At 45.4% G+C, this 26,208-nt stretch overlaps 1 protein-coding gene across 1 annotated transcript in view; it reads left to right on the top strand.

Moving 5' to 3' along the window:
- The window catches only part of ryr2a (ryanodine receptor 2a (cardiac)), a 79,973-nt gene that overhangs the window by 12,446 nt on the left and 41,319 nt on the right, over nt 1-26,208 (top strand). Inside the window, 40 exon segments of the mRNA XM_068754541.1 lie at nt 371-563; nt 952-1,156; nt 1,335-1,439; nt 2,474-2,577; nt 2,666-2,749; nt 2,932-3,091; nt 4,885-5,032; nt 5,177-5,280; nt 5,581-5,685; nt 5,770-5,944; nt 7,180-7,388; nt 7,788-7,961; nt 8,056-8,192; nt 8,314-8,428; nt 8,685-8,845; nt 10,292-10,451; nt 11,542-11,628; nt 12,070-12,201; nt 12,282-12,376; nt 12,459-12,634; nt 12,891-13,531; nt 13,629-13,829; nt 14,805-14,910; nt 14,997-15,134; nt 15,498-15,625; nt 15,920-16,065; nt 17,337-17,451; nt 17,848-17,980; nt 18,352-18,455; nt 19,143-19,278; nt 19,395-19,581; nt 19,895-20,000; nt 20,648-20,768; nt 20,869-21,038; nt 22,500-22,720; nt 23,726-23,816; nt 24,154-24,294; nt 25,283-25,446; nt 25,692-25,770; nt 25,869-25,958. Coding sequence (XP_068610642.1) covers nt 371-563; nt 952-1,156; nt 1,335-1,439; nt 2,474-2,577; nt 2,666-2,749; nt 2,932-3,091; nt 4,885-5,032; nt 5,177-5,280; nt 5,581-5,685; nt 5,770-5,944; nt 7,180-7,388; nt 7,788-7,961; nt 8,056-8,192; nt 8,314-8,428; nt 8,685-8,845; nt 10,292-10,451; nt 11,542-11,628; nt 12,070-12,201; nt 12,282-12,376; nt 12,459-12,634; nt 12,891-13,531; nt 13,629-13,829; nt 14,805-14,910; nt 14,997-15,134; nt 15,498-15,625; nt 15,920-16,065; nt 17,337-17,451; nt 17,848-17,980; nt 18,352-18,455; nt 19,143-19,278; nt 19,395-19,581; nt 19,895-20,000; nt 20,648-20,768; nt 20,869-21,038; nt 22,500-22,720; nt 23,726-23,816; nt 24,154-24,294; nt 25,283-25,446; nt 25,692-25,770; nt 25,869-25,958 — 6,047 coding nt within the window.

The following is a 26,208-nucleotide window of genomic DNA, read 5'->3' as shown; positions in this document are numbered from 1 at the left end:
CACGCGGGTCACGAGTGTTCCTGCAGCCTTTCCCAGCCTTTCTATGAGCGAGAGGCAGGGATTACCCCGCAAGCGTCACCAGCACATCACGGGTTAAACATTTTTTGACCACAAAAACGACAAATTCAACAACATTTTTTGACCACAAAAAATGTTGTTGAATTTGTCGTTTGGTTTAACAGCGACGTCGTTTAGCGACGGGGTCTTCGGAGCGGCCAGCGGGGACCAGCTGTGTTCCGATGTTCTCGTGCAGCTTGTCTTACTTGAAGCTATATTGAGATGCATTGAACTGCTTCTAGTCGGATTATGGCACACTGACGTGCCTTTTGTACGCACGCTCTCATTTGTCGTCGTCCTCCTCATCCCACAGGCTGCATTGCCCGGACCGTGAACTCCCCCAATCAGCACCTTCTGGCAGCAGAGGATGTGGTGAGCTGCTGCCTGGACCTCAGCGTGCCCAGCATCTCCTTCAGGATCAACGGCCAGCCAGTTCAGGGCATGTTCGAAAACTTCAACTCGGACGGGCTCTTCTTCCCTGTGGCCAGCTTCTCCGCTGGAGTCAAGTCAGTGTTTCCCTGAAAACCTCAACACAAAATGAGAATTCAGTACAGTCATACCTCGACATGCGAGCCCGTCTGCTAGCGGCAGTTTGCTTTGAGATGGGAGCCACAGAGCACGGCTCCAGGTGCTGACGCTATCCTCAACCAGAAGGATGCTATCTAGAGCACAGAGCCTTCAAAAGGCACAACTGTTATGTCTAAGTCTATGAAAGTGTATGTGTAAAGTACAATTACACAAGTACGTAAAGTGTTACGTACAGTCCAGCTCTCACCCCTACAAAGAGGACAAACTAGCCGAGGGGCATTTAATAAATGTAGAATAAATTACTACACTTGACAAAATATCCTCCCTTCAAACCGAACTATGTCTTGTTTCCTCACTGCTCTGCAGGGTGCGCTTCCTCCTCGGGGGCCGTCATGGGGAGTTCAAGTTCCTCCCGCCTCCTGGTTACATACCCTGCTTTGAGGCAGTGTTGCCCAGGGAGAAACTGAAACTGGAGCCCAGTCAGGACCAGACTGCAGCTCGAGACCTGCTGGGGCCGACTGTCACCTTAAGCCAAGCAGCATTCACCCCCACCCCCGTGGACACCAGTCAGGTAGGAGCTACGGTCACGGTTAGCAGGCTGGACAAAGTGTTATAATCAACGGAAGATTAAAAATAAACACATAAACTATTTATAAAATGTTACGTATTTATTTCAGTTGGCCTTTTTGATGCTATTTTTAGCCTTTAATGTTTTTTTTCTGTGTGTGTGTGTGTGTGTGTGTGTTCAGATTGTGCTGCCACCTCACTTGGAGCGGATCAGGGAGAAGCTCGCTGAAAACATTCATGAACTTTGGGTGATGAATAAAATAGATCTGGGCTGGACCTACGGCTCGGTGAGTATCAGACACCGAGCAGTGGTTCCCTCAATAGGCCAAAATGGTTATAAATGCTGTGAGTATGTATTCCTGTACAAGACGGGGGCTTCACACCATGGCCATAGGGGGCGCTGGACATGTGGGTGAGACAGTCCAGTGCGCTGACGGACCGGGTTTATATGCCACCCAGGGGCAGAGTTCGGCTCCTATTTGAAGAGGAGGACAGAAATCTAATCAGCGATTAATGCCGGGCTGTATTGATGTCGTACTCGGCTACTAAGAGACATTCTACTCCAATATTTATGGCAACATTTGAAGAAAACGTGCATCGATATGACGCTTTCTATAAAGCTGTGGGGTTGAATGGCTTCGTCCCGCGTAGCAGAATGCTCATGTGTGTGTGTGTGTGTGTGTGTGTGTGTGTGTGCTGCTAACATAGGATAACATTGTGGATAATAATAGGGCAAGGAAGCACCGACAGATCGATTGCACTGTCCACATGATCGACTCAGGGGGTGGAAACGAATGATTCCAGATATGTTGGAGGGACTTGTTGGCCCCTCATATTATTACTCTGAGGGCCCCAAGTAGCAGAAAGAAAGTCGATGTCCTCATCCTGCCGTGGAGCAGCAACACCAGCCATTGATCGCAGCATTGTTTTCACTACATCAGGATACAGAAGCTGAAAGTCATTGAGGTCATATCCCAGATGTGTTTTTTAGAGCTAAAGTATTTGTCAGTGTGTTTCTCCTTCTTCCTGTGTTCATGCCTTTTTTCCATCACATTATTTTATTCATTTCTGGTTCAGAATTGTTTTTCTTTTTTTACTCTGTTGCCCTTGGCTGGTTTAATTTCTTCTTAATATTCTTATCTGTGAGGATGTGAAGAAATCTCGACTTTCTCGTCAAAAGTCCCTCAATTCTTCCAAACGTCTGTTTTGCCCTGAGTAAATGGACATGCTGCAAACTGTGGAGCAGTTTCACAAGCCTCTGATTAGTGATGTGTGTGTGCGTGTGTGTGTGTGTGTGTGTGTGTGTGTGTGTGTGGTTTAGGTGCGAGATGATAACAAGCGACATCATCCCTGTCTGGTGGAATTCTCCAAACTTCCTGAACAGGAGCGAAGCTACAACTTACAGATGTCCTTGGAGACTCTCAAGTAAATCAGTCAGTCAGTTGCTGCAGCGATCAACGAGATGCCCATGAAACTGTGTGTGTGTGTGTGTGTGTGTGTGTGTGTGTTACAGAACTCTCCTGGCCTTGGGTTGCCATGTCGGCCTCACAGACGAGCACGCTGTCGAGAAAGTCCGCAGCTTGAAACTGTCACCAAAGTGAGTCATCAGGATAAGGAAACCGGATGCTGCTGCTTCATAGCCATGGGATGATTGATAATGCTGACGTGTTGTGATGAGTCACAGGATTTAACCCTGAGATGACCACAGGCTCTCAGTACTAGACGTTTGTTGAGTCGCCTGCTAGCTAAGGATTCGGCGATTCGACTGTGTGTGTGCAGATACGAGCTGTCCGGTGGCTATAAACCGGCTCCTCTGGACCTGAGTCACATCAAACTGACCTCCACCCAGGAAGCCATGGTGGATAAGCTGGCTGAGAACGCACACAACGTCTGGGCAAGAGATCGCGTCCGCCAAGGCTGGACCTACGGCATCCAACAGGTGCGCACATCGTGTGTCGTTTGTTCACGTATTTATCTACGGCTTTAGTCCGGTAGAGATGACTTTGCATTTGTTCCCTGGTTCACCTGTTACTGGTTGAGAGACAACGATACTCGCTGGCGACGCATCCGGGGTGTACCCCGCCTCTCGCCCATAGCAAGCTGGGAAAGGCTCCAGGAACACCTGTGACCCACAAAGCGGAAAAAGATGGATGGATGGACGGATGGATGCATGGATGGACAGACAGATGGATGGATGGGTGGATGGATGGATGGACGGATGAATGAATGGATTGATGGATGGATGGATGGGTGGACGGATGGATGGATGGGTGGATTGATGGATGGATGGATGGAAGGATGGGTGGACGGATGGATGGGTGGATGGATGGATGAATGGGTGGATGGATGGATGATGGATGGATGGGTGGGTGGATGGATGGGTGGATGGATGGATGGGTGGACAGATGGATGGATGGATGGCTGGGTGGCTGGGTGGATGGGTGGATGGATGGATGGATGGATGGGTGGACGGATGGATCGATGGATGGATGGGTGGACGGATGGATGGATGGATGGATGGACGGGTGGATGGATGGATGGATGGATGGGTGGATGGATGGATGGGTGGACGGATGGATGGATGGATGGGTGGATGGATGGATGGATGGGTGGCTGGGTGGATGGGTGGACGGATGGATGGATGGGTGATGGATGGATGCGTGGATCGATGGATGGATGGGTGGCTGGGTGGATGGATGGATGGATGGGTGGACGGATGGATGGGTGATGGATGGATGCGTGGTTGGATGGATGGATGCGTGGATGGACGGATGGGTGGATGGGTGGGTGGATGGATGGACGGATGAATGGATGGGTGGGTGGATGGATGGGTGGATGGATGGATGGGTGGACGGATGGATGCCTTGTGATTGGCTCTCAGCAGGATAACAGCTGCTGTCCTGCGTTCTCGTTAAGCCCTCTCTCTTTTTTGTTGCTGCCACATTTATAGGAATCCACTGAACTCTTTTGTTGCCCACACAAAAATAACATTTTCTAAGAACTATAAAAACTTTTCTTTGTTTTTATATTTTATGCATTAATCCTTACTGTATTCTTGTGTTTACGATGGAAACAATAATTTTAAATGTCTTCTTCAAGAAGAGCAAAACACGAATCAACTGGATTCTACAGTTTTTGTTGTAGATGTTTCACCTCTCGTCCACGAGGCGTCTTCAGTTCTGACTAGTAGAGCGTAGAGCAGAAAACAACCGGACAAGTCCTTGAGACTTATTGTGTTTCCGTTGTTAAATACAGTGGAACCTCGTAATCCCAAGAAACACGCACACGAAGAGAACAATCTGCACAGTCTTTCTCCTCTGGCAGGTCGAATTACCGAGTTGTTTGATAATCGAGGTATATATATATACCGGTACTTATACAGGAGTAGTAGTTGAGGAGTTTAAGGATCTGGGCTCTCTACTAGTCATTTAGAAGCCTCTCAGATGAGCGGTGAAACGTCTTCAAACGGAAACCAGTCCAGTTTTGTTTTTTTTTGCTCTTCTTGATTTACCTTGACCTGGATGACTCTGGATGAACCTACACATAAATGCTTACCGCCAGTTGATTATAACACGTTTCAACTCATTTCTAATGCACCTAATAAGTCTCATTATTATGATCACGTCTAATAGTTATTTACCTGCTACAGTCTTTGTTGTTGCTGGAGGCACACACAATCTCGGAGACTTTTCCCACCTTGAGTCAGCAGCTTATTTTTCTGTCTCTTCTCAGGATGTGAAGAACCGTAGGAATCCCCGTCTGGTCCCCTATGTTCTGCTGGATGAGAGAACCAAGAAGTCCAACAAAGACAGTCTGAGAGAGGCTGTCAGGACTTTGCTGGGCTATGGCTATAACCTGGAAGCTCCTGACCAGGACCACGGTACAAGTCCCCCTCTTCGTTACGTCACCTCATGCAATATCTGTCAATAGTTCTATTTTGTAGAGTTATGATTGGGCCTAAATGTACTGCCTTCATTATACAGAAGATAATGAACGTTTACCAGCCTGCCTCGTCCTCCTCCAGCAGATCAGTCTGACTTCACCAACATGTCTGCTGAGAGATTTCGCATTTTCAGAGCAGAGAAAACCTACTGTGTGAATGCAGGGAAGTGGTATTTTGAGCTGGAGGTAAGTGCAGAGATACAGATTTGCTTTCTTAATACAATGACATCATTATATAAAGAACCCCCCCCCAGGAATAATATAATTTTCACATTGTTAGGGCCGTGCTCCAGTAGTTAGAGTCGAAACAACATAATATAAAAGCTGAAACATAAGAGAAGGCAGCAATTTGTCAAAATTGTGCAGTGCTATATTATTCATTATGTTTAAGTGAATTTACAACCGTCCTTTTCTGACATTTATTGATCTCACGTTCCCAGAATGATGATAACCTCATTCTCCTGCCCCCCCCCCCCTCCCCCAAAGGTGCAAACAGCAGGACAGATGAGGGTTGGCTGGGCCCGGCCTGGGTGCCTCCCAGACCAGGAGCTGGGTTCTGATGACCAGGCGTTTGCCTTTGATGGCTTCAAGGTGTTTCTTTGCGCCGCCATGTGCTCAACTCTTTGAGATCACAGCGGAAACATGTGCCAAATGTTTTTTTGCATTCCTCCGAAGGTCCAGCGGTGGCACCAGGGCAATGAACACTTTGGGCGCGCCTGGCAGATGGGCGACGTGGTCGGCTGCATGGTGGATCTGAACGAACACACCATGATGTTCACCCTGAACGGAGAGGTGCTGCTGGATGACTCTGGCTCTGAGTTGGCCTTCAAAGACTTTGATGTTGGAGGCGGTCAGTGTACACACATCTGTAACATCTGTAACGTTAGACACACAGCACACACAGTGCTAATTGTAGCCATGTCGTTACAGCCCTACTGTGAAATGAGAGCCAATCAGAGAACAGGAATACAACTACTTCACATTGGCTCCCTTATCTCTAATGTCACTGATACATCTTCTGCTTATCATACATCCAAAACAACCATGGCACACAAAATGAATGTCATATACTAATATAATATTTTGGGCGGAGGGAGGATGTTGGGGGGGGGGGGGGGGGGTTGTCGTCATCAAATGACTCAGCAAATAGTCAGTCAGCAAATAGAAAATTAGCTCACGAATAACGAAACAGTGCAGAAATGTCTACAACAGGAATGGCGGTCAGAAATAGAGTTCAAAAAGCAGCGGCATTAAAGAACTAAAAGATCAGAGCGTTGCATCTAAAAAGATCAGCAGCAAGATGCTGGAAGGAAAATGAAAGTGTGTCGCTTTGCAATTAAATAAGACTGACTGAGGAGAACTCCTGATGACCCCAGAACAAATACTGATGTTCATGTGTGAGAGAATGGGAATACTTTATTGAGCCCAAGGGGGGGAAATTGCTTTTTGTGCCGTGCCCTGCTCCAGAAAGTACAGTATTACCTTGAGATACGAGTATAATTCGTTCCTGGACTGAACTCATAACTCAATAAAATAATAAATGATATACAGTATTACTGTAATATAAAATGTGTTATTTATCTTCGAGACAGACGATAGTACTAACATTGGTGAGGAGGAGGAGGAGGGGGTGTTGGACGGTTTGCATACACTTTATGCAGTAATTGTACTTTACAGGTACTCGTACATAAACCTAGACATAGTAGTTCTGCCTCTTGAAGGCTTTGTGTTCTTGACAGAATCCTTCTGGTTGAGTACTGTACATGCCGTCGATGTACTCCGCTCATACTCCCGTGTCCCATCACTTACGGACACGTTGATGGATCATTTCATGCTTCATCTTCATCATCATCATCGTATTTTCTCCTCACTGCCGTCACTGTATGTTTGATTGATAGAAATAATATGTTTGACTGAATGTCTGTAAAGAATGAAGTCTTGCTTCAGCCGATCAACTAAAAAGCCTCCTCTGTCAGAGAGCTGACCTTAAAGAGGTGCTGTGCATTCATGGACAATGAAGTAAATGTCCTCAAGTGTTTTCTATGAAGCTTCGGAACAGATTTCGTTCCTCTGATGCGTCCCTAGGTTTTATCCCGGTATGCAGTCTGGGCGTCTGTCAGGTGGGGAGGATGAACTTTGGCAAAGACGTCAGCACTCTCAAGTACTTCACCATCTGCGGTCTGCAGGAAGGCTATGAACCCTTCGCCGTCAACATGAACCGGGACGTCACAATGTGGCTCAGCAAGCGGCTGCCTCAGTTTGTGCCCGTCCCCGCCAACCACCAGCACATTGAGGTGAGAGCAGTCCCCCAGCAGGGGACTGGGTTTTCCTTTTCGCAGTCCTCTGCAGGGTGCGGTTGTGCCTGTTTTTCAAAATGAAAAGAACTGAACATTTGAACTATAAGTCTGCATTTAATGAATGAAATAAATCAATGTTTTCATGCTATTCTAGTTATATGACCAGCACCTGTATATCTAGGCTGGACTTTGGAACGTTCGTAGGGATAGTTCAGTCCTCCAACATTAAATATATACATTCAAAGACAGTATATAGTAAATATTTCCAATTGATCTGTGCTATTTGAATTTCCCTGTTGCTGATAGACATTTCCTTCCCATCCACGTTCCCTTTCAATCATTTACTTTGTAACCTAGTAAGTAGATTTGTATTTTATTTGATCTATCCTCATTCAGGTGACCAGGATCGAGGGGACAGTGGAGTCGTGTCCATGCCTAAAAGTCACGCAGCGGTCCTTTGGCTCACAGAACAGTTCCACTGACATGACCTTCTACCGACTGAGCATGCCCATAGAGTGCTCAGAGTCCTCTTCCAGAGCCCCTCCCGAGAGCGTCTTTTCACCAACGAGGGTAACAAATATGGCCGTTTTGTTATAGAATGATTAAAACAGCTTGTTCCTGTTCAGGTTCTATAATCTGGTGCGTTCAATGCGTGTTTCTGCAGGAATTAGACGACTTTGAAACCGTGTCAGACTTCGAGGTCCTGATGAAGTGCCCTCATGGTCACAATGGGCTTGAGCAAGACGAATTCAACAACCACAAAGATCATAACCAGGAGAAGCCCTCCAAGATCAAACAACGGTGAAATCTCCATGCCTTCAGATCACCAGTCAAGATTCAACCACTATTCAACTCTCTTTATATTCATCATGTTTATGAATATTCATCTTCTCTCAATCTAAATGATCATCCAAACCACCAGGTTCCTGTTAAAGAGGAACAAACCAGATAACAGCTGCCCCTCTTCCGCTCGTCTGTCGGAGGAGGTGATCGCTGGTGACAGGGATGAATATGAACTCTTCAAGCAAGCCTGCACTGTGAGACAGCACGCATGCTTACGCACACGCAAATACACATTATTGATAAGTACCGAACAAATGCAAGGGATAAAGTAAGGCATGATGAAGCAGTACACCAAAACTAAGAATTTGTTCATTATGTACCGGTGGATTATCTGGTTAGCATTCTCCTAAACATCTGAAGAAGATGGGGGGGCTAGTTTTTACATTTGTTCCACAATATCGGTGTTGCGACCTTTGGGAAAATCAACTCATTGCATGTATTTCTTTGCAGCACTACTATTCAGTGCGGATCTTCCCTGGTCAGGAGCCCAGCAAAGTTTGGGTGGGTTGGGTGACCTCTGACTTCCATCAGTACGACCCAGGCTTCGAGCTGCAAAATGTCCGGACTGTCACGGTCACACTGGGAGATGAGAAAGGCAAAGTTCATGAGAGGTTAGTCAATAAGTAGCTAAACGGTCATTAAATAATGCAGTATAAAGCGGTGTAACTGTTACATGGCGTGCCTGTGTTTTGCAGTATAAAGCGGTGTAACTGTTACATGGCGTGCCTGTGTTTTGCAGTATAATGAAGTGTAACTGTTACATGGTGTGCCTGTGTTTTGCAGTATAAAGCGGTGTAACTGTTACATGGTGTGCCTGTGTTTTGCAGTATAAAGCGGTGTAACTGTTACATGGCGTGCCTGTGTTTTGCAGTATAATGAAGTGTAACTGTTACATGGTGTGCCTGTGTTTTGCAGTATAATGAAGTGTAACTGTTACATGGCGTGCCTGTGTTTTGCAGTATAAAGTGGTGTAACTGTTACATGGTGTGCCTGTGTTTTGCAGTATAAAGCGGTGTAACTGTTACATGTTGTGCCTGTGTTTTGCAGTATAATGAAGTGTAACTGTTACATGGCGTGCCTGTGTTTTGCAGTATAATGAAGTGTAACTGTTACATGGTGTGCCTGTGTTTTGCAGTATAAAGCGGTGTAACTGTTACATGGCGTGCCTGTGTTTTGCAGTATAAAGCGGTGTAACTGTTACATGGTGTGCCTGTGTTTTGCAGTATAAAGCGGTGTAACTGTTACATGGCGTGCCTGTGTTTTGCAGTATAATGAAGTGTAACTGTTACATGGCGTGCCTGTGTTTTGCAGTATAAAGTGGTGTAACTGTTACATGGTGTGCCTGTGTTTTGCAGTATAAAGCGGTGTAACTGTTACATGTTGTGCCTGTGTTTTGCAGTATAATGAAGTGTAACTGTTACATGGCGTGCCTGTGTTTTGCAGTATAATGAAGTGTAACTGTTACATGGCGTGCCTGTGTTTTGCAGTATAATGAAGTGTAACTGTTACATGGTGTGCCTGTGTTTTTCAGTATAAAGCGGTGTAACTGTTACATGGTGTGCCTGTGTTTTTCAGTATAAAGCGGTGTAACTGTTACATGTTGTGCCTGTGTTTTGCAGTATAAAGCAGTGTAACTGTTACATGGCGTGCCTGTGTTTTGCAGTATAAAGCGGTGTAATTGTTACATGTTGTGCCTGTGTTTTGCAGTATAATGAAGTGTAACTGTTACATGGCGTGCCTGTGTTTTGCAGTATAAAGCGGTGTAACTGTTACATGTTGTGCCTGTGTTTTGCAGTATAAAGCAGTGTAACTGTTACATGGCGTGCCTGTGTTTTGCAGTATAAAGCGGTGTAATTGTTACATGTTGTGCCTGTGTTTTGCAGTATAATGAAGTGTAACTGTTACATGGCGTGCCTGTGTTTTGCAGTATAATGAAGTGTAACTGTTACATGGCGTGCCTGTGTTTTGCAGTATAAAGCGGTGTAACTGTTACATGTTGTGCCTGTGTTTTGCAGTATAAAGCGGTGTAACTGTTACATGGTGTGCCTGTTTTTCAGTATAAAGCGGTGTAACTGTTACATGGTGTGGGCTGGAGAGAGCAGCAGTCCTGGTCAAGGGAGGAACAACAATGGTTTGGAGATTGGGTGTCTCGTCGATGCAACAAATAGACTGTTGACCTTCACAGCCAATGGCAAAGAACTCAGCACATACTATCAGGTAAATATTTGATGCAGTGTTAGATGTTTGTTTGGTTCTTTTTGTTTTCAAGTCCAGCCTCTGTGTTCTTCCTAATTTCAAATGTTATTTGTTTTCTTACAATCTCCGATTTTCAATTGACTTCTTCTAACAAAATTTGACTCTACCTTGTTTTTATGTTCTTGCCAAAAGGTTTTTTTTCATCTTGGTTTGCTCATATTTACCTATGATTAGAGGTTATCAGAGGTTGTGATCCATCTATATTGCCACAAATTGAGTTTGTCCTCAGACACAAGTTTTAAGCTTTTTTTTGGCTTGTCATTCCCATCAGATAAATATATTTCAATATTTATTTTGCTTGTGAAAATAAACCATATATTTTATCCATCATTTAATAGTACATACACTATGTGTACAAAGTGAGTACTTTGACCATATTATAATTTTTATGCATATTTTCCAGCTCCAAGCTGCATAAACCAGAATGCTCTAAGAAATGTTTATTGTAAATTTTGAGTTTGTTTAGTATTCTCACTTTAAAGGATAAAAGAAGTGTTATGGGAAATGTTTCCTTTAGTTGCATAATAATTCTGCACACTAATAGTTGCCTAATAATTGTGCACAGATAGATATTCTCCTAAGAAAGCCAAAACCTCACATTTACTTAAATATTTAGGTATGAGGTTTATTAACACTTTGAATTGGCCGATAGCATTCTAATTGTTCAATAATAAAATTAATCCTCAACAAATGCAGCTTTCCCAGTATTATGCACACAGTATATCCCTCCTTCACCTGTCCAGTGTCCACTCAATGACGTGGACAAAGCCTGACACCCAGAGGCTCATAAAGCATTCACGTGCTCCACACGTTGTTTGACTCCGGAAGTCCCTCCTCAGTCGTTGCTGCTTTGTGACATTCATCAGCAACATTAATGCTTCAAACAGGAGACGCTGTTTAACAGACTGAAACAAAATATAATTGTTTGATGCTTCAGGGGATCATTTTGTCCCAGACCTTACTTCTCCAGTAAATTCAAGAACAACACATTATTATTTCCATGCTGGTGATTTCTGTGGCGTAAGGTGCAAACATCATCTCCCGTCCGCAGGTGGAGACCAGTACTAAACTGTTCCCGGCAGTCTTCGCCAAGGCCACCAGCCCCAATGTGTTCCAGTTCGAACTGGGCCGTATCAAGGTAATATAAGGACGAGGACACGAAGACACAAAGTCCCTCATCAGTGTATGGAAGCTGTAGCACTGTGTTGGCTGTGTCTGTGGTGTAGAACACAATTTGACTGTGCTATCTCTGAGATAGATAAATGTTATTCATAGATATATAATCCTGTAACAGATATTTAAACACCATCCGTCTTCTGTAAATGCGCCCAGCGCTACAAGGAGAAAGCCTCGGTTGACTTGGCCTCATGGGAGTGATTGGTCAGATGTTTGTTATGTGGAATGAAGCCTGTTCACTGGAATATATGCTGGGAATTCCTATCTTGCTTTTAGTTGTTCAAATCACTTTGTAATAATTTCTTCTTCAGGGGTTCTGACTTAGTTCTGGTCGGATATCAGTTTGTTTATCTCTGCTATAAAGAGGATGCTGCGGTGTCATTGTCAGCACGTTTATTTCTAGAATGTGATGCCTCTGTCCGCTGGGCTGTTTAAGAGTGAGAAGAAGAACCCAGCTCCTCAGTGTCCGCCTCGCCTGCATGTCCAGATTCTGACTCCTGTGTCATGGAGTAGAGTTCCCAACCACTTCCTCAAGGTAACACATCCTGCTGTCTAACAGCAAAGTCATGTAAACCCAGCCAGCTGATTGGGCCAGTTTTTCTTTCTCCCCGTTAGGTGTCTGTGTCCAGAGTGAATGACAGGCATGGCTGGCTGGTCCAATGCAACGAACCTCAGCAGTTTATGTCGCTGCACATCCCTGAGGAGAACAGGTGGAGCATCCGCCGCTGCATGCAGCTCTGCATCCACCAGCTCTGAGCTCTCATGCACTGTGTGTGTCTGTGTGTTGCGTAGGTCAGTGGACATCCTCGAGCTGTCAGAGCAGACGGACCTGTTAAGGTTTCACTACCACACCCTCAGACTGTACTCGGCAATCTGTGCTCTGGGAAACAACCGAGTGGCACATGTCCTCTGCTCCCATGTGGACGAGTCCCAGCTCCTGCAAGCAATAGAGAATAAGTACATGCCAGGTAACGCACAGTGTGAAGGAACAAGTGCACACAATAGACAATGTCCCTGAGAAACAAGTTGCCATTACTGAAAACGTAAAGTCCGTACAAGATACTGGAATTGACTGTGGACACAATTCCATTTTGTGGCAAAATGCACTTACCTAAAGAATACCTGTATGTAGTTGGCACCACCAGGTGACTGATGCAGCCTGTTGACAGGAACAGAACTCGGTAACTCTTTTCGTTGAATGTTTCTCTCTGTCTTTACCCGCAGGTTTGCTTCGTGCCGGCTACTACGACCTTCTAATCGACATCCACCTGGGTAGCTACGCCACAGCTCGCCTCATGATGAACAACGAGTACATCGTTCCCATGACGGATGAAACCAAGAGCATCACTCTGTTTCCAGATGAGGAGAAGAAACACGGCCTGCCTGGCATCGGGCTCAGCACCTCCCTCAGACCCAGAATACGCTTCTCGTCTCCAAGCTTTGTCTGTGGGAGCGGGCTATCGTATCGTAACAATGGCTCAGGGTCGTCAGACTGTTTCCAGCATAGCCCTGAATTCCCATTAGACACACTAAAAATTAAAACCATTGAGATGCTAACAGAGGCAGTGCGAGAGGGAAGCATGCACGTACGGGACCCAGTAGGGGGCAGCACAGAGTTTCTCTTTGTTCCACTCATCAAGCTGTTCTACACCATGCTCACGATGGGAGTTTTCCAAAATGGAGACCTGAAGAACATCCTCAGGCTGATCGAACCATCTGTGTTCTCTGAAAGACGAGAAGGTCAAGAGGACCAAGACGCCGAGCAGCAGATGAAGGAGATGGAAGGTAGAGGAGAGGATGGAGGAAAGGGCGTGTCCAAAGAAGGGCTTTTACAGATGAAGCTCCCAGAGCCTGTAAAACTCCAGGTGACCTTCAGCAAACCCGTCGGTCTCATTCCGATCAGTGCACGAAGGACTGCTGCTTTGAAACTCCACCGCTCTGTGTGTGTGTGTGTGTGTGTAGATGTGTCACGTGCTGCAGCACTTGTGCGACTGCCAGCTGCGCCATCGTATCGAGGCAGTGGTGGCCTTCTCCGATGACTTCGTGGCCTGTCTTCAAGACAACCAGCGTTTCCGCTACAACGAGGTCATGCTGGCGCTCAACATGTCCGCAGCCCTCACCGCTAAGAAGACCAAAGAGTTCCGATCACCTCCGCAGGAACAGGTGGGGGCAGCCCTGCAGAAGAGGGCTGGGTCGAAGGGTCGCAGAGCAGACTGCAGAGCAGCAAGGCTGCAAACAGACCCTAGACTAGAGCAGCGGTCCCCAACCTTTTTCCTGCCACGTATCGGTTTCATGTCGGACTATTTTTTCGCGCACCGGGGGGTAATTAAATAAAAAAAGAGGACTATAATCTTACCAATAAACTTTATATTATGCACTTGCAATAACTATTAAACAAGTATTACACAAATATCTACTCAATAATCGCTTCTGTCCTTCCCGTTTTTTTGTTTAATAATTTCCACATTCTTGTCTTTTAATCCAGGGTTCTGGTGTCTCTGTGCCGAAGCCGTTTCGAACCCTTCGTTGCCTCGTTAACGAAGCCAGTCAGTTGGAGATAAACCGTGTTTTAAGTCTGACTCCTGGTTTGTCTGAAGAAGAAGTTTTATTTTCTTGGAGGTTGTTGGCTTCGCTTCTTCCTCCTCAGTTTGACTTTTCCTTCTAGCAAAGAAGCTCTCCAAAAACGTTTGTTTGTTTTTTATTAATTTTTGCTAGTTTACAGCTGTTTTTTATAGTGATGTATCATGTGACCAACAAAATTCACAGGTGATTATGTTGGAGAAAATCTGGTCGTTTTTCAAAATAAAAGACCTTTTAGACGCTAATAATTGATACAACAGAAATTGTAGACATTAGTTATTCTTTCTGTGTGGCCCGGTAACAAATGCCTCACGGACCGGTACCGGGCCGCGGCCCGGTGGTTGGGGACCACTACCCTAGTGGAGCTGCTTTTAAAGCCATATGTTTGTGAGGCACCCATAATGGTGCCACCCTCGTCCTGTCAGGCTTCACGTTTCACACACAGTGCTGGCAGCTTCACTGTTGACCCCCATTCTGATGTAGTAAATGTCATAACTTGTGAGGAGCAATAAAGAGACATGCTCTATAACAGGTTGACCACAACCTCTCATTGTACAGATCAACACGCTGCTGAACTTCAAGGACAACAAACAGGACTGTCCTTGTCCCGAATACATTCGAGAGCAGCTTCTCGACTTCCACGAAGACCTGATGAAACACTGCGGTAAAGCTCCGGTCTGACTCACCTGCACGGCCGACATCACGCGCGTGATCTGCACGGCCCACTAACGTCTGTCTTGTCAGGCATAGAGTTGGATGACGAGCGAGGGACGGATGGCGACAGTGACTTCACCATCCGAGGTCGGCTGTTGTCGTTGGTGGAGAAAGTGGCTTACCTGAAGAAGAAGATGACTAACCTGCCAAAGGAGAAAACGGACAGGAAGCCCGGTACGTCCTCCGCGCCCACGCCGACGGTACATTTCAGCGGTGGACATTTACGCTTGCACTTGAGGAAGTGCATCACTTGTGTTTTGGTGTTCTGGTGCCACGTGCACTTATGGACAGCCCTGTGCTGGCGTGAACTTACGGATCTTTCATTTGTGTTTAGGTACTATCACCCAATACAGTAACATTAGGGCTTTAAAAACATTGTTGCATTTGCGTTTCTGTGAGTGGGACATGAACTGACAGTTTATTTACCTGTGGCTCTGCTTCTGTGAGACCTTCAGATTTCTATAGAAAAAAGTGTCAACCGAAAATATTTAAATGTAAAAATTAAGGGTCAGGTCACCAGAACCTTTCTTTCTGCAGGTACCTTGCAGCAACTGATATCAGACACGATGGTCCGCTGGGCTCAGGAGTCGGTTATTGAAGATCCAGAACTGGTTCGGGCTATGTTTGTCCTGCTCCACCGGCAGTATGATGGCATTGGAGGACAGGTTTGTGTGTTTCTTCCAACGTGGTTGGGCCTAAAACAGGTTAGATGAATGAATGAAGTTTGTTTCACAAATTAGAATGGCACTTGTAGAATTTACCATGTTACCAAAAAAAAAATAAACCTTTGCAGTTAAAAGAACAATCAAAAATGATTAGTAACTACACTATCTGGGTTCTAAGTCATCCAGGTCGAGGTCCAAACTACAGTCTCTGTCCGAGTCAGACAGGAATCCGTTATTAAAGAGTCATGAAAGAAACAGCCTCATGAGACGTTAAATGACTTTATTTGTCTCCAGGTACGAGCTCTGCCAAAGACCTACACCATAAACTCGGTATCAATCGAGGACACGATCAACCTGTTGGCTGCTCTGGGTCAGATCAGGTCTCTGCTGAGCGTTCGTATGGGAAGAGAGGAGGAGAAACTGATGATCAGGGGCCTGGGGTGAGAATACACTCATTACTCTATAAGGTGACTCACTTTAGCGGGACACTGGACAAATGGAGAAATGCCTTTACTGACTTAGCTGAAATGACTGTCCATCCATCCATCCACCACTGATCCAGGGCTGGTTGGTGGAGGCAGGGACTTCTAGACTTCCCTGTCCCCAGGCGCCTCCTCCAGCTCTTCTGGGGGGGGGATCCCTAGGTGTTCCCAGGCAGGCTGAGAGACATGATGATGATGAATATATTTATTAGATAGAATGTTAGAGTACAAGTACAGTCAAACAGTAGCATGTATTACAGTACAAATACAGTCAAACATCCTGTCTAAGAGGAGCATTTCAAAAAAGCCCTTGCGGTCTTGTTTCCGTTGAAAGTCCTTAGTACATAAATCATCGACATTTAACAATACAAATAAAACTAATATTAAATTACTCCTCCCAGCGGGACGTGCCCGAAACACCTTCCCAGGGAGGCGTCCAAAATAGATTTGGATACCTTAGCTCCGCCCCTATTCTGAGTTCCTCCTTGCTGACTGACCCTGTCTCAAGGTTGAGAGGAGGAACGTAGACTTACCAGTAAATCGAGAGCTTTGCCTTTCGGCTCAGCTCTTCTTTACCACAACAGACCGACACAACGACTGCAGCCGCTGCACCGATCCTCCCTCACTCCTGAACGAGACCCCAAGATCCTTGAACTCCTCCAAAGACTGCCCTTACTGGCGCTGATGAAATATTAGTTGAGCACTTTTAAAAGTTTGTTTAAATTTTATATGTATGTGCTAGTTTTAAATGGATATTGGATGTTTTAACTTTACCTCACAGCAAAATAAATCTACCTTCGGGTACAAATAAAGTAACCTTGAACCTTGAACCACCGACCCAGAGAGGGCAAACCACCTTTTTCAGTCGAGAACCATGGCCTTGGATTTTGAGGAGCTGATCCTAATCACATTCACTTCACACTCGGCTGCAAACCGCCCCAGTACACGCTGGGTGTCCAGGCTTGATGAGGCCAACAGGACAACATTGTCTGCAAAAAGCAGGGATGAAATCCTTTGATGCCCAAAACCTGCCTAGAAATTCTGTCCATAAAGTTTCTGAACAGAACTGGGGATGAAGGGCAGCCCTGCCGGAGCCCATGTGTTAAAATTATTTTTTTATATGATAATTGTAATTTCTTTGTAAATGTTAAAAGTAATCTAAATTAAATATTTAATTTATGTTTGAAGACCAATCAGGATTGTGATGATGCTTTTTCTTCTTCATGCAGAGACATCATGAACAACAAAGTTTTCTACCAGCACCCTAACCTGATGAGAGCTCTGGGGATGCACGAGACCGTCATGGAGGTCATGGTCAATGTTCTCAGCGGAGGCAACTCCAAGGTACGAAGCTGCAGAGACACAACCCACTTAGTTATGGACAGTAGCTGTTACTGATTCTTTGTATATTTGTTTTCAATGTATCTCAGAGTATTTAAAATAAAATGCATTTCCCATTTTCATAAAAGAAATGATTCATGGCTTTTGCTCTGTGATTATTCTCCTGAAGGTGAGTCTTTTGTGATATTAGTTCTGCTGTGACAGACTTTTGGCGAATACCGATTCACAGTTTGCTCCGCTCTGACCGCGTCATCAGTTTTTAGAATGTGACTTCACTTTGGGCCAGAGCAGCTTTACAGCTGAAAGAGACGTGAAATGAATTGTAGACGTTATCGATGTCCTAGCATGAGGAATGAAATGCAGCTCTACAGCCTGTCCATGATGTCTCTGTCTTTGTAGGAAATCACTTTCCCTAAAATGGTGGCCAACTGTTGCAGATTTCTCTGTTACTTCTGTCGAATCAGCCGTCAGAACCAGAAAGCCATGTTTGACCATCTCAGCTACTTGCTGGAGAACAGTAGCGTTGGTCTTGGTGAGTGTGTGTGTGTGGTTCTCCATTTTTTTATCCAATAGGTTTGTGTCTTACAAAGCAAAATAAAGATCATATTTTCATTCCTTCACTCTTATTGATTGATCCTTTGACTTGGCATCTTCGTCTCGAAGAGGCGATGGCTGAGGGCTTGGGCTGGGTCTTCTGTGACCCAGCCCATCTGTTCGTTGCCTTATGTTCTGTGGGAGATGACAGGAGCTGCTCAATTTTTCAGTTCTGTTTGTTATTACCTTTAAATATTAAAGATGGATTTTGGATTTGCTTTGCAATTGCGTAATAAAGAGAGTTTGAACACTTTAAACCTACAACCTCTCTTCTCCTCTCTTCTCCTCTCCTCTCCTCTCCTGCCACAGCATCTCCATCCATGCGAGGCTCAACTCCTCTGGATGTAGCAGCAGCATCAGTCATGGATAACAATGAATTAGCCTTAGCTTTAAGAGAGCCGGATCTGGAGAAGGTGAGACTGACAAACATTCGCACGTCAATCACATCAGTAATTCAGTGGGTTTTCTATGGAATTAATACACAATAAATGTCCTTTTCAGAGGACAAAATCACTGTCCAAAAGCGTAAAAATAATCTAAGCAATTAAATGCACTCTAGAGCATCGGTGTTGCAGTAACGTCGCTTTTTGTGAAGGTCAGAATCTATTGATTCCAATCTGAAGTCGATTTTGGTGACTAAAGGTCAGACATAATCACTGTGTATAATAAATGAGAATGATCAGAAAAGTCATTGATTAGCTTCTGTTGATCATTTGTCAACATTAGGAGTTCGTGTTTTACTTCTATTAGAGACGCTTCAATATTATGGAGTAAGATTAATTTGACATTTGACGTTCATTAATATAATGATGTAGCTGAGAGGACGTTACGTTTCAGCGGCTACAGCCCGCTAACTAGCTCTCATTCTAACGTGCTACCATTGTTAGATTCACACCGCTGCTATTGCATTGATTGCTATTGATTATGGCCATTGTGACTGAGTGCGTCATTAAATGCAGAGATTGCGTGTATAGACTCCATGTCTAGTTGTGTTGCGTTGTGTTGTGTTACACATACAGTATGTAAATGTCTGCATATCTTTTGTACGATTTATGGATTTTGTCACATTCCTATACAATTTAAACGCACCTTTCTTTTAGGTGGTTCAGTACCTGGCTGGCTGTGGCCTGCAGAGCTGTGTGATGCTGGTGCATAAAGGTTACCCCGACATCGGATGGAACCCTGTGGAGGGCGAACGCTACCTCGACTTCCTGCGCTTTGCTGTGTTCTGCAACGGTGAATTTGAAGATGTGCCCCACCCACAATTTAGCTGACCTCATTGCAGGTGAAATGTGTGTCTTTGACATAGTGCGTGTGTATTGTCATGAAGACCTCTGACCTTGTGTGTCCAGGTGAAAGTGTGGAGGAGAATGCCACGGTAGTGGTGAGGCTGCTGATTCGCCGGCCAGAATGCTTGGGCCCTGCCCTCCGTGGTGAAGGTGGCGATGGACTGTTGGCAGCGATGAGGGAGGCCATTAAGATTTCTCAGGACCTCGCCAAGGACGGTCCCTCTTCTACATCTGAGAGCAGTAAGACTCTGTAAGGCATCACTGTTGCGTCATCTCCTGTCTAGAATTCCTCTGTATGTGTTTCCAAAGTCAGCTGCTGTGTGTTCTCCTTAAAGCGCTACATTATACGGTGTGAATTGTGATTTATAAACAGGAAAAAACGGAACTAGAAAAGCATCCCCATTCACCTAAGTTACATGCTTTTGGTGGTGAGAGGAAGTTGTAGTTGGATTTGAACCTGTAACCTTCTTGCTGTGAGCTACCACTTTACTGCTACAGTTTTGTTATCGCCTGCTGAATACTGATTCTGTGTGTGTGTGTGTGTGTGTGTGTGTGTGTGACAGCGACATGGATGAAGAGGAAGACGATACCATCCACATGGGAAATGCCATAATGACCTTCTATGCTGCTCTCATTGACTTGCTGGGCCGCTGTGCTCCAGAGATGCACGTGAGTGACCACACACACACACACACACACACACACACACACACACACACAAACTGGTGCATCAGGGATGTGACACGCCACACACACACACACGAACCGGCGCATCAGGGATGTGACACGCCCCACACACACACAGGAACCGGCGCATCAGGGATGTGACACGCCACCCACACACACACACATGAACCGGTGCATCAGGGATGTGACACGCCACACACACACACACACAAACGGGTGCATCAGGGATGTGACACGCCACACACACACACACACACAAACTGGTGCTTCCGGGATGTGACACGCCACACACACACACACGAACCGGTGCATCAGGGATGTGACACGCCACACACACACACAGGAACCGGCGCATCAGGGATGTGACACGCCACAGACACACACACACACACAAACCGGCGCATCAGGGATGTGACACGCCCCACACACACACAGGAACCGGCGCATCAGGGATGTGACATGCCCCACACACACACAGGAACCGGCGCATCAGGGATGTGACACGCCACAGACACACACACACACACACAAACCGGTGCATCAGGGATGTGACACGCCACACACACACACACACGAACCGGCGCATCAGGGATGTGACACGCCCCCTAATCGAGCCCATTCCCTCTCAGCTGATCTACGCTTCTAAAGGCGAAGCTATCCGCGTCCGAGCCATTCTGAGGTCTCTCATCCCGATTGAAGACCTGGTGGGAGTCATCAGCATCCCGTTCTCGACACCCAGCCTGTCTAAAGGTGAGGAACTCTCCACACACGCCACCTGCATTAATATTAAGGGCCAGTGCTCCCTCAATGGTGCGTGCGTGTGCATGTGTGTGTGTGTGTACATCCATAGATGGGTCGGTGGTGGAGCCAGACATGTCGGCTGGTTTCTGTCCAGACCATAAAGCCGCCATGGTCCTGTTTCTGGACCGGGTCTATGGGATAGAAGACCAGAATTTCCTTTTGCACCTGCTGGAGGTTGGCTTCCTGCCGGACCTGAGAGCTGCTGCCTCTCTGGACACTGTAAGCTGCTTCTCTACTTTGAATGTTTCTCAAAGCCGCGGGGTACATGGCTGACAGCCTGGCCTTGGAGATAACTTTAAATAGAACTACCCGGTGGAACACAAAGTGAAGTTTTTAAAGTAATAGTTTACGCTAAACAATGTGAGATAGTCTACCCTGCCTAAGAGGAGCCCTGGAGATGCTGAAGAACAGCCGCCACTTCGGACAGGTGCTTCTCTTCTAGAGGAAGCATGTTGCATGCTGGGAATCCTGTTGTGCTCACCATGATTGATAAGATTTCCTATCTCAACATTTGCTTGACTTCCGAATGACGAGTGGATGTCTAACAGGGTCAAGAGAGACACGCCCCCTCAGACTCACCTTCCACCTGTCCCTGCCAACAATGAACCAGAACCGGATGACATATTTAGAGTCTTTGGAAGCAAACCTTATTTTGCTGAAATTATATGTTGATCAAATACTTTTAGCTTAAGGAAAAATATAGTTGGAGCTTCACTGTAAAATTTGGTAAATTTATTTGAATGATTATTAAAGTTATGACTATTTCTGTGCAGCTAGATTGGCTCAGGGCAGGGAAGAACGTGGTAATGTTTTGTGCACTGACGCGTGAGACGCACACGCCTGCAGCTCTTAGACGGCTTTGATGCCGATGGCGAGGAGGGAAGCCTGAGCCCAACACAGCTTGGTAACTAGAAAACGACAATCAGAGATTGCAGACCCTCGCCTCCAAAAGACTATTGGATCTTGTGAGACAGTAAACAGGGCTTCCGGATCAGACGGGCCAAACCTGCTCTAGCTTGCTGCTCCGGAACGTACTACAAGACTCCTTCTGGACTCTTTTTCCCATCATGCCATTCGTGTCCCTCCCTCTTAAAGTGGCGGTTTACAGCACAGGCACAATTCCAGATGTAAAAATAATTCTAGAATCTGGATCCAGATCCGGATCAACGCCATTCTCGGGGAGGACCGAGCCACGGACAGAACCTTGCTTGTGTAAAGTTGATTGGGTTACTAGTTTTTGAGTTATGCGCTCGGACAGACAAACAAACAAACAAACAAACAAACAAACAAACAGACAGACAAACGCACCCAATTGCAATACCCTCGCCTCCGCTTCGGCGAGGGTAATAACAGAAGCTGAGCCTTTGCAGACGCCACCACACACCCCTGATGGGTAACAAGATGATGCCATGCCCAGTTCACACAGTGTTGTTGTCCTGAGTTCACTTCTTGCCATGGAATTATCAGCTGTTCCATTGAAATCACGAGAACAAATGCACTTTATAATGGCACATCTTATCTCGAGGACTCACGAAGTCGGGTGAAACGGTGTTGGTGTGTGCAGCGATTCAGCACGCAACATTTTCAGCACTATGTCTTCTAAAGGTTTTCAACAAACGCATGTCGACAGTCTCCACTCTGATATTATCTAACGTTCTTCTTCCTCTGTCCTTTGGTCAGGCGGCGCTCAGCGCTACGGACATGGCGCTCGCCCTCAACCGCTATCTGTGCACAGCTGTGCTGCCTCTCCTGACTAAATGTGCGCCTCTGTTTGCCGGCACGGAGCCGTTTGCCTCGCTCATCGACTCCTTGCTGCACACTGTCTACCGTCTGTCCAAAGGCTGCTGCCTCACCAAGGCTCAGAGGGACGCCATAGAGGAGTGCTTGCTGGCTGTTTGTGGGTAAGACTAGAGTGGAAACTCTGGGGCATGCAGCATGTGTGTGTTGATGTGTATCTGACTGAACGTGCCGTGGCAGGATGGTCACAGGCGTTGTATTGATGCCTGCCGGATGTCCCTCTGTTGTGGGGTGGACTGATTCACTGTCACTCTTACTGGGACACCTAATGGAACTGCGTCCTTCTTACTCTTGAAAGCTCCTCCTTTTTTTTGGCACTGACATCTCAAACTAACTGCGATGACCAGTCCATATTAAAGTAAAATCCTGGTACTCATAATCAAGGGCCAAGTGTGGAATGGGTAGTGGTATCCTGCGTCGACAGCACCAACAGAAACCATCCATCCATCCGTCCATCCATCCATACATCCATTTCCAGCCGCTTGAGCTGCTTTTCAGGTCACAGGTGTTGCTGGAGCCTATTCCAGCAGACAGGTACACCCTGGATATGTCGCCAGTGCATTGCGACCAACTGAAATAATACCATGTTGAAATTGCACTTGCTTATTGCTGCTGATCTGTAAAATATACATACATAATTCAATTCAATTAAATTCAGTTTTATTTCTATAGCGCCAGATCATAACAGGAAGTCATCTCAAGGCACTTTACAGGATTAGCAGGGAAAGGCAGAACCCAACTTGACCCACAAGAGCAAGCTCTTTGGAGACGGAGGCAAGGAAAAACTTCCCTTTAACGGGTAGAAACCTTGGACAGAACCTAGGCTCATGGTGGACGGCCATCTGTCTGACCGACTGGGTTGATAGAGAGAGAGAGAGAGAGAGAATGACAGATCAGAGGGTAGTCAAAAACATATAAATATTCATTCATGTATATATTTACCATACGCATTCATAATCTGTTTTCCTCTTCTGTATTTTGGTGGAAGAGTTGTGATTTGTTTTGTTATTGTCAGTCTTTTTCTTAGAGTTGTTTTGGGCTGTTCTGATTTGTCTACAATGCTTCAGTGGGCGAGGCCAAATAACATACATGATCTTGATCCTATACAGGAAGCTGAGGCCTTCCATGATGCAGCATCTGTTGAGGAGGCTGGTGTTTGATGTTCCTCTGCTCAACGAACACACCAAGATGCCTTTAAAGGTGAAAATTTAGAGGTTCTTTTTACAGCACTAATATTAAGAGTGAATGCAGCATAAACATTATTTCTCTCACGATTATTAATGAAGACAATTCCAGAGTCTCCAGTCCACCATGACATTAGGATTATCAATAGTCAATATCAGTAAAAGTTAATTTAATCAAATACATTTATTTAATTTTAAGCTACTTGTTAGCAGCACAATTCTTTCATTAGCATCTCTAAACGTAGATTTACTAAAACATATATTGATAATAACTCTTACAGCCTTTTTGTTTTGAAAAGAGAAGAGTCTTTGAAGGCACCATATCGGTCATATGTCCTCTGGCCCTTCCACAGCTGTTGACCAATCACTATGAGCGTTGTTGGAAGTATTACTGTCTGGCTGGAGGCTGGGGAAACTTTGGAGCTGCCTCAGATGAAGAGCTCCATCTGTCCAGAAAACTGTTCTGGGGAATATTCGATGCTCTGTCACGTAAGGTGAGACTCTTGTTTTACCTAAATGAATGTGTCGGTGCCATTCACAGCATTACACCTCTTCATTTAATGAAGGGATTCACAAGAGCTCGACATTTCAAAGGTTGTTAAAATCAGCAGCTGCAGTCTGAATAATGCAAGTACAACTAGGAAAGTGCTCAGACCTCCGCCGAGCAGCTCATTCCCCTCCTAACTGGATCTATACCGTCCACATGTTGATCTGGATCATCATCAAAAGGTTCTAGCTTTCAATTCAATTCAATTTTATTTCTATAGCACCAGATCACAACAGAAAGTTATCTCAAGGCACTTTACAGGTGTAGCAGGGAAAGACAGAACCCACCTTGACCCACAAGAGCAAGCACTTTGGCACCGGAGGCAAGGAAAAACTTCCCTTTAACAGGCAGAAACCTTGGACAGAACCTAGGCTCATGGTGTACAGCCATCTGTCTGACCGGCTGGGGGGGGAGAGAGAGAGGGAGAGAGAGCAGACAAAAACAAGATGTATAAAACTATAATTGCTAATACCAGCAAGATTGTTATTGGTATCTTTATACACAAACCATGAAAAGTAAAAGTGAATCGGAGTTGATTGTAAATGGAATATTCAATGTTAGAATTAAATATTTTTTACTGACTCCATTCTGGATCTGATACAGATGAAATTCGGTGGTGAGATAGAGCCCCCCCCCCCCTACATAACATAAACATCAGTCAATAATCAACCGAGATCTTGAGGAACATATTTTGAACCTCCATTGACTGCAATGTATAAATCCACGATCTCTTCTGGATTGTCACCAAAATTAAATGACATTTAATTTAATGACATTTCCTGAAAATGTCACCCAGACTGATCCAGAACCTCTTGAGTTATCTTGCTAACGTTAAATACTAGGCGGCTCTATGAATTCTACATTTTAATTCAGCTTAATGCGCGACAGACGTAAAACTCCACGACCAGTGTCGTCAGTGTATTTTCTCAATGCAGCGGTATGACCAGGAGCTGTTTAAGCTGGCCTTGCCATGTCTCAGTGCCGTGGCTGGAGCTCTTCCTCCAGACTACATGGAGTCAAACTACATGGCCATGATGGAGAAGCAGTCCTCCATGGACTCGGAGGGAAACTTCACCCCAAGGCCTGCAGACACGGCCAAGTATGGAACGTGCACACCAAATGGATTCAAACGTTAAATCAGTTCAGTTCTCTGTTAACATATGAAGGATTTAGTTCTCATTTTCTTCATGTTTAGTAACATTATTGTTGGTTTGCAAAATGTATGCAAATATAGGAAATATCTTCAGAAAAGTCAAATCACTTTCTGTTATTAAAAAGAATCAGCCATTCTGTGGTGTGATTGTAGTCTAGATTCAGAGTGTTGTTTTCTCCTGGTGTCATCAGTGTGACCGTTCCAGAGAAACTGGACTACTTCGTTGCCAGATATGCCGAGCACAACCATGAGAAGTGGTGCATAGAAAAGGTAAATTATAGTCGGCCTATTTTAATGATGCCTCTGAGGTTATATTGTGTAAAACAAAATGTGTTCCTCTTAAAATAAGTCTAATGAATGCTTTTCAGTTTTCCTCTGGCTGGTCATTTGGGGAACAGATGTGTGAAATCTCCAAGAGCCACACCTTACTGAAGCCATACAAAGGCCTCTCTGAGAAGGTAGGCTGCGTGTGTGTGTGTGTGTGTGTGTGTGTGTGTGTTTGTATGCGTGTGATTAACACATGGATCCACTGGGAGTCAGACAAAGTGCGTTACGATAATCCAGCCGAGATATAATAAATACATGGATTACCATTTCAAAGTTCTCCTGTCCAAGAAATGTCTTCGCCTTGGCCGACTGCCTTAAATAAAAAATATAAAGCTGTTCAAATGTGAGTTTTTGTTTGAGACTGTGACTGATCTTTGGTTT

Source organism: Brachionichthys hirsutus, chromosome 21 (genome assembly GCF_040956055.1).
Source record: "Brachionichthys hirsutus isolate HB-005 chromosome 21, CSIRO-AGI_Bhir_v1, whole genome shotgun sequence".
In the NCBI taxonomy this organism is placed as follows: domain Eukaryota; kingdom Metazoa; phylum Chordata; class Actinopteri; order Lophiiformes; family Brachionichthyidae; genus Brachionichthys; species Brachionichthys hirsutus.
The sequence above is the reverse complement of the archived record's forward strand: the minus strand, read 5'-3'. Positions and strand labels throughout refer to the sequence as shown.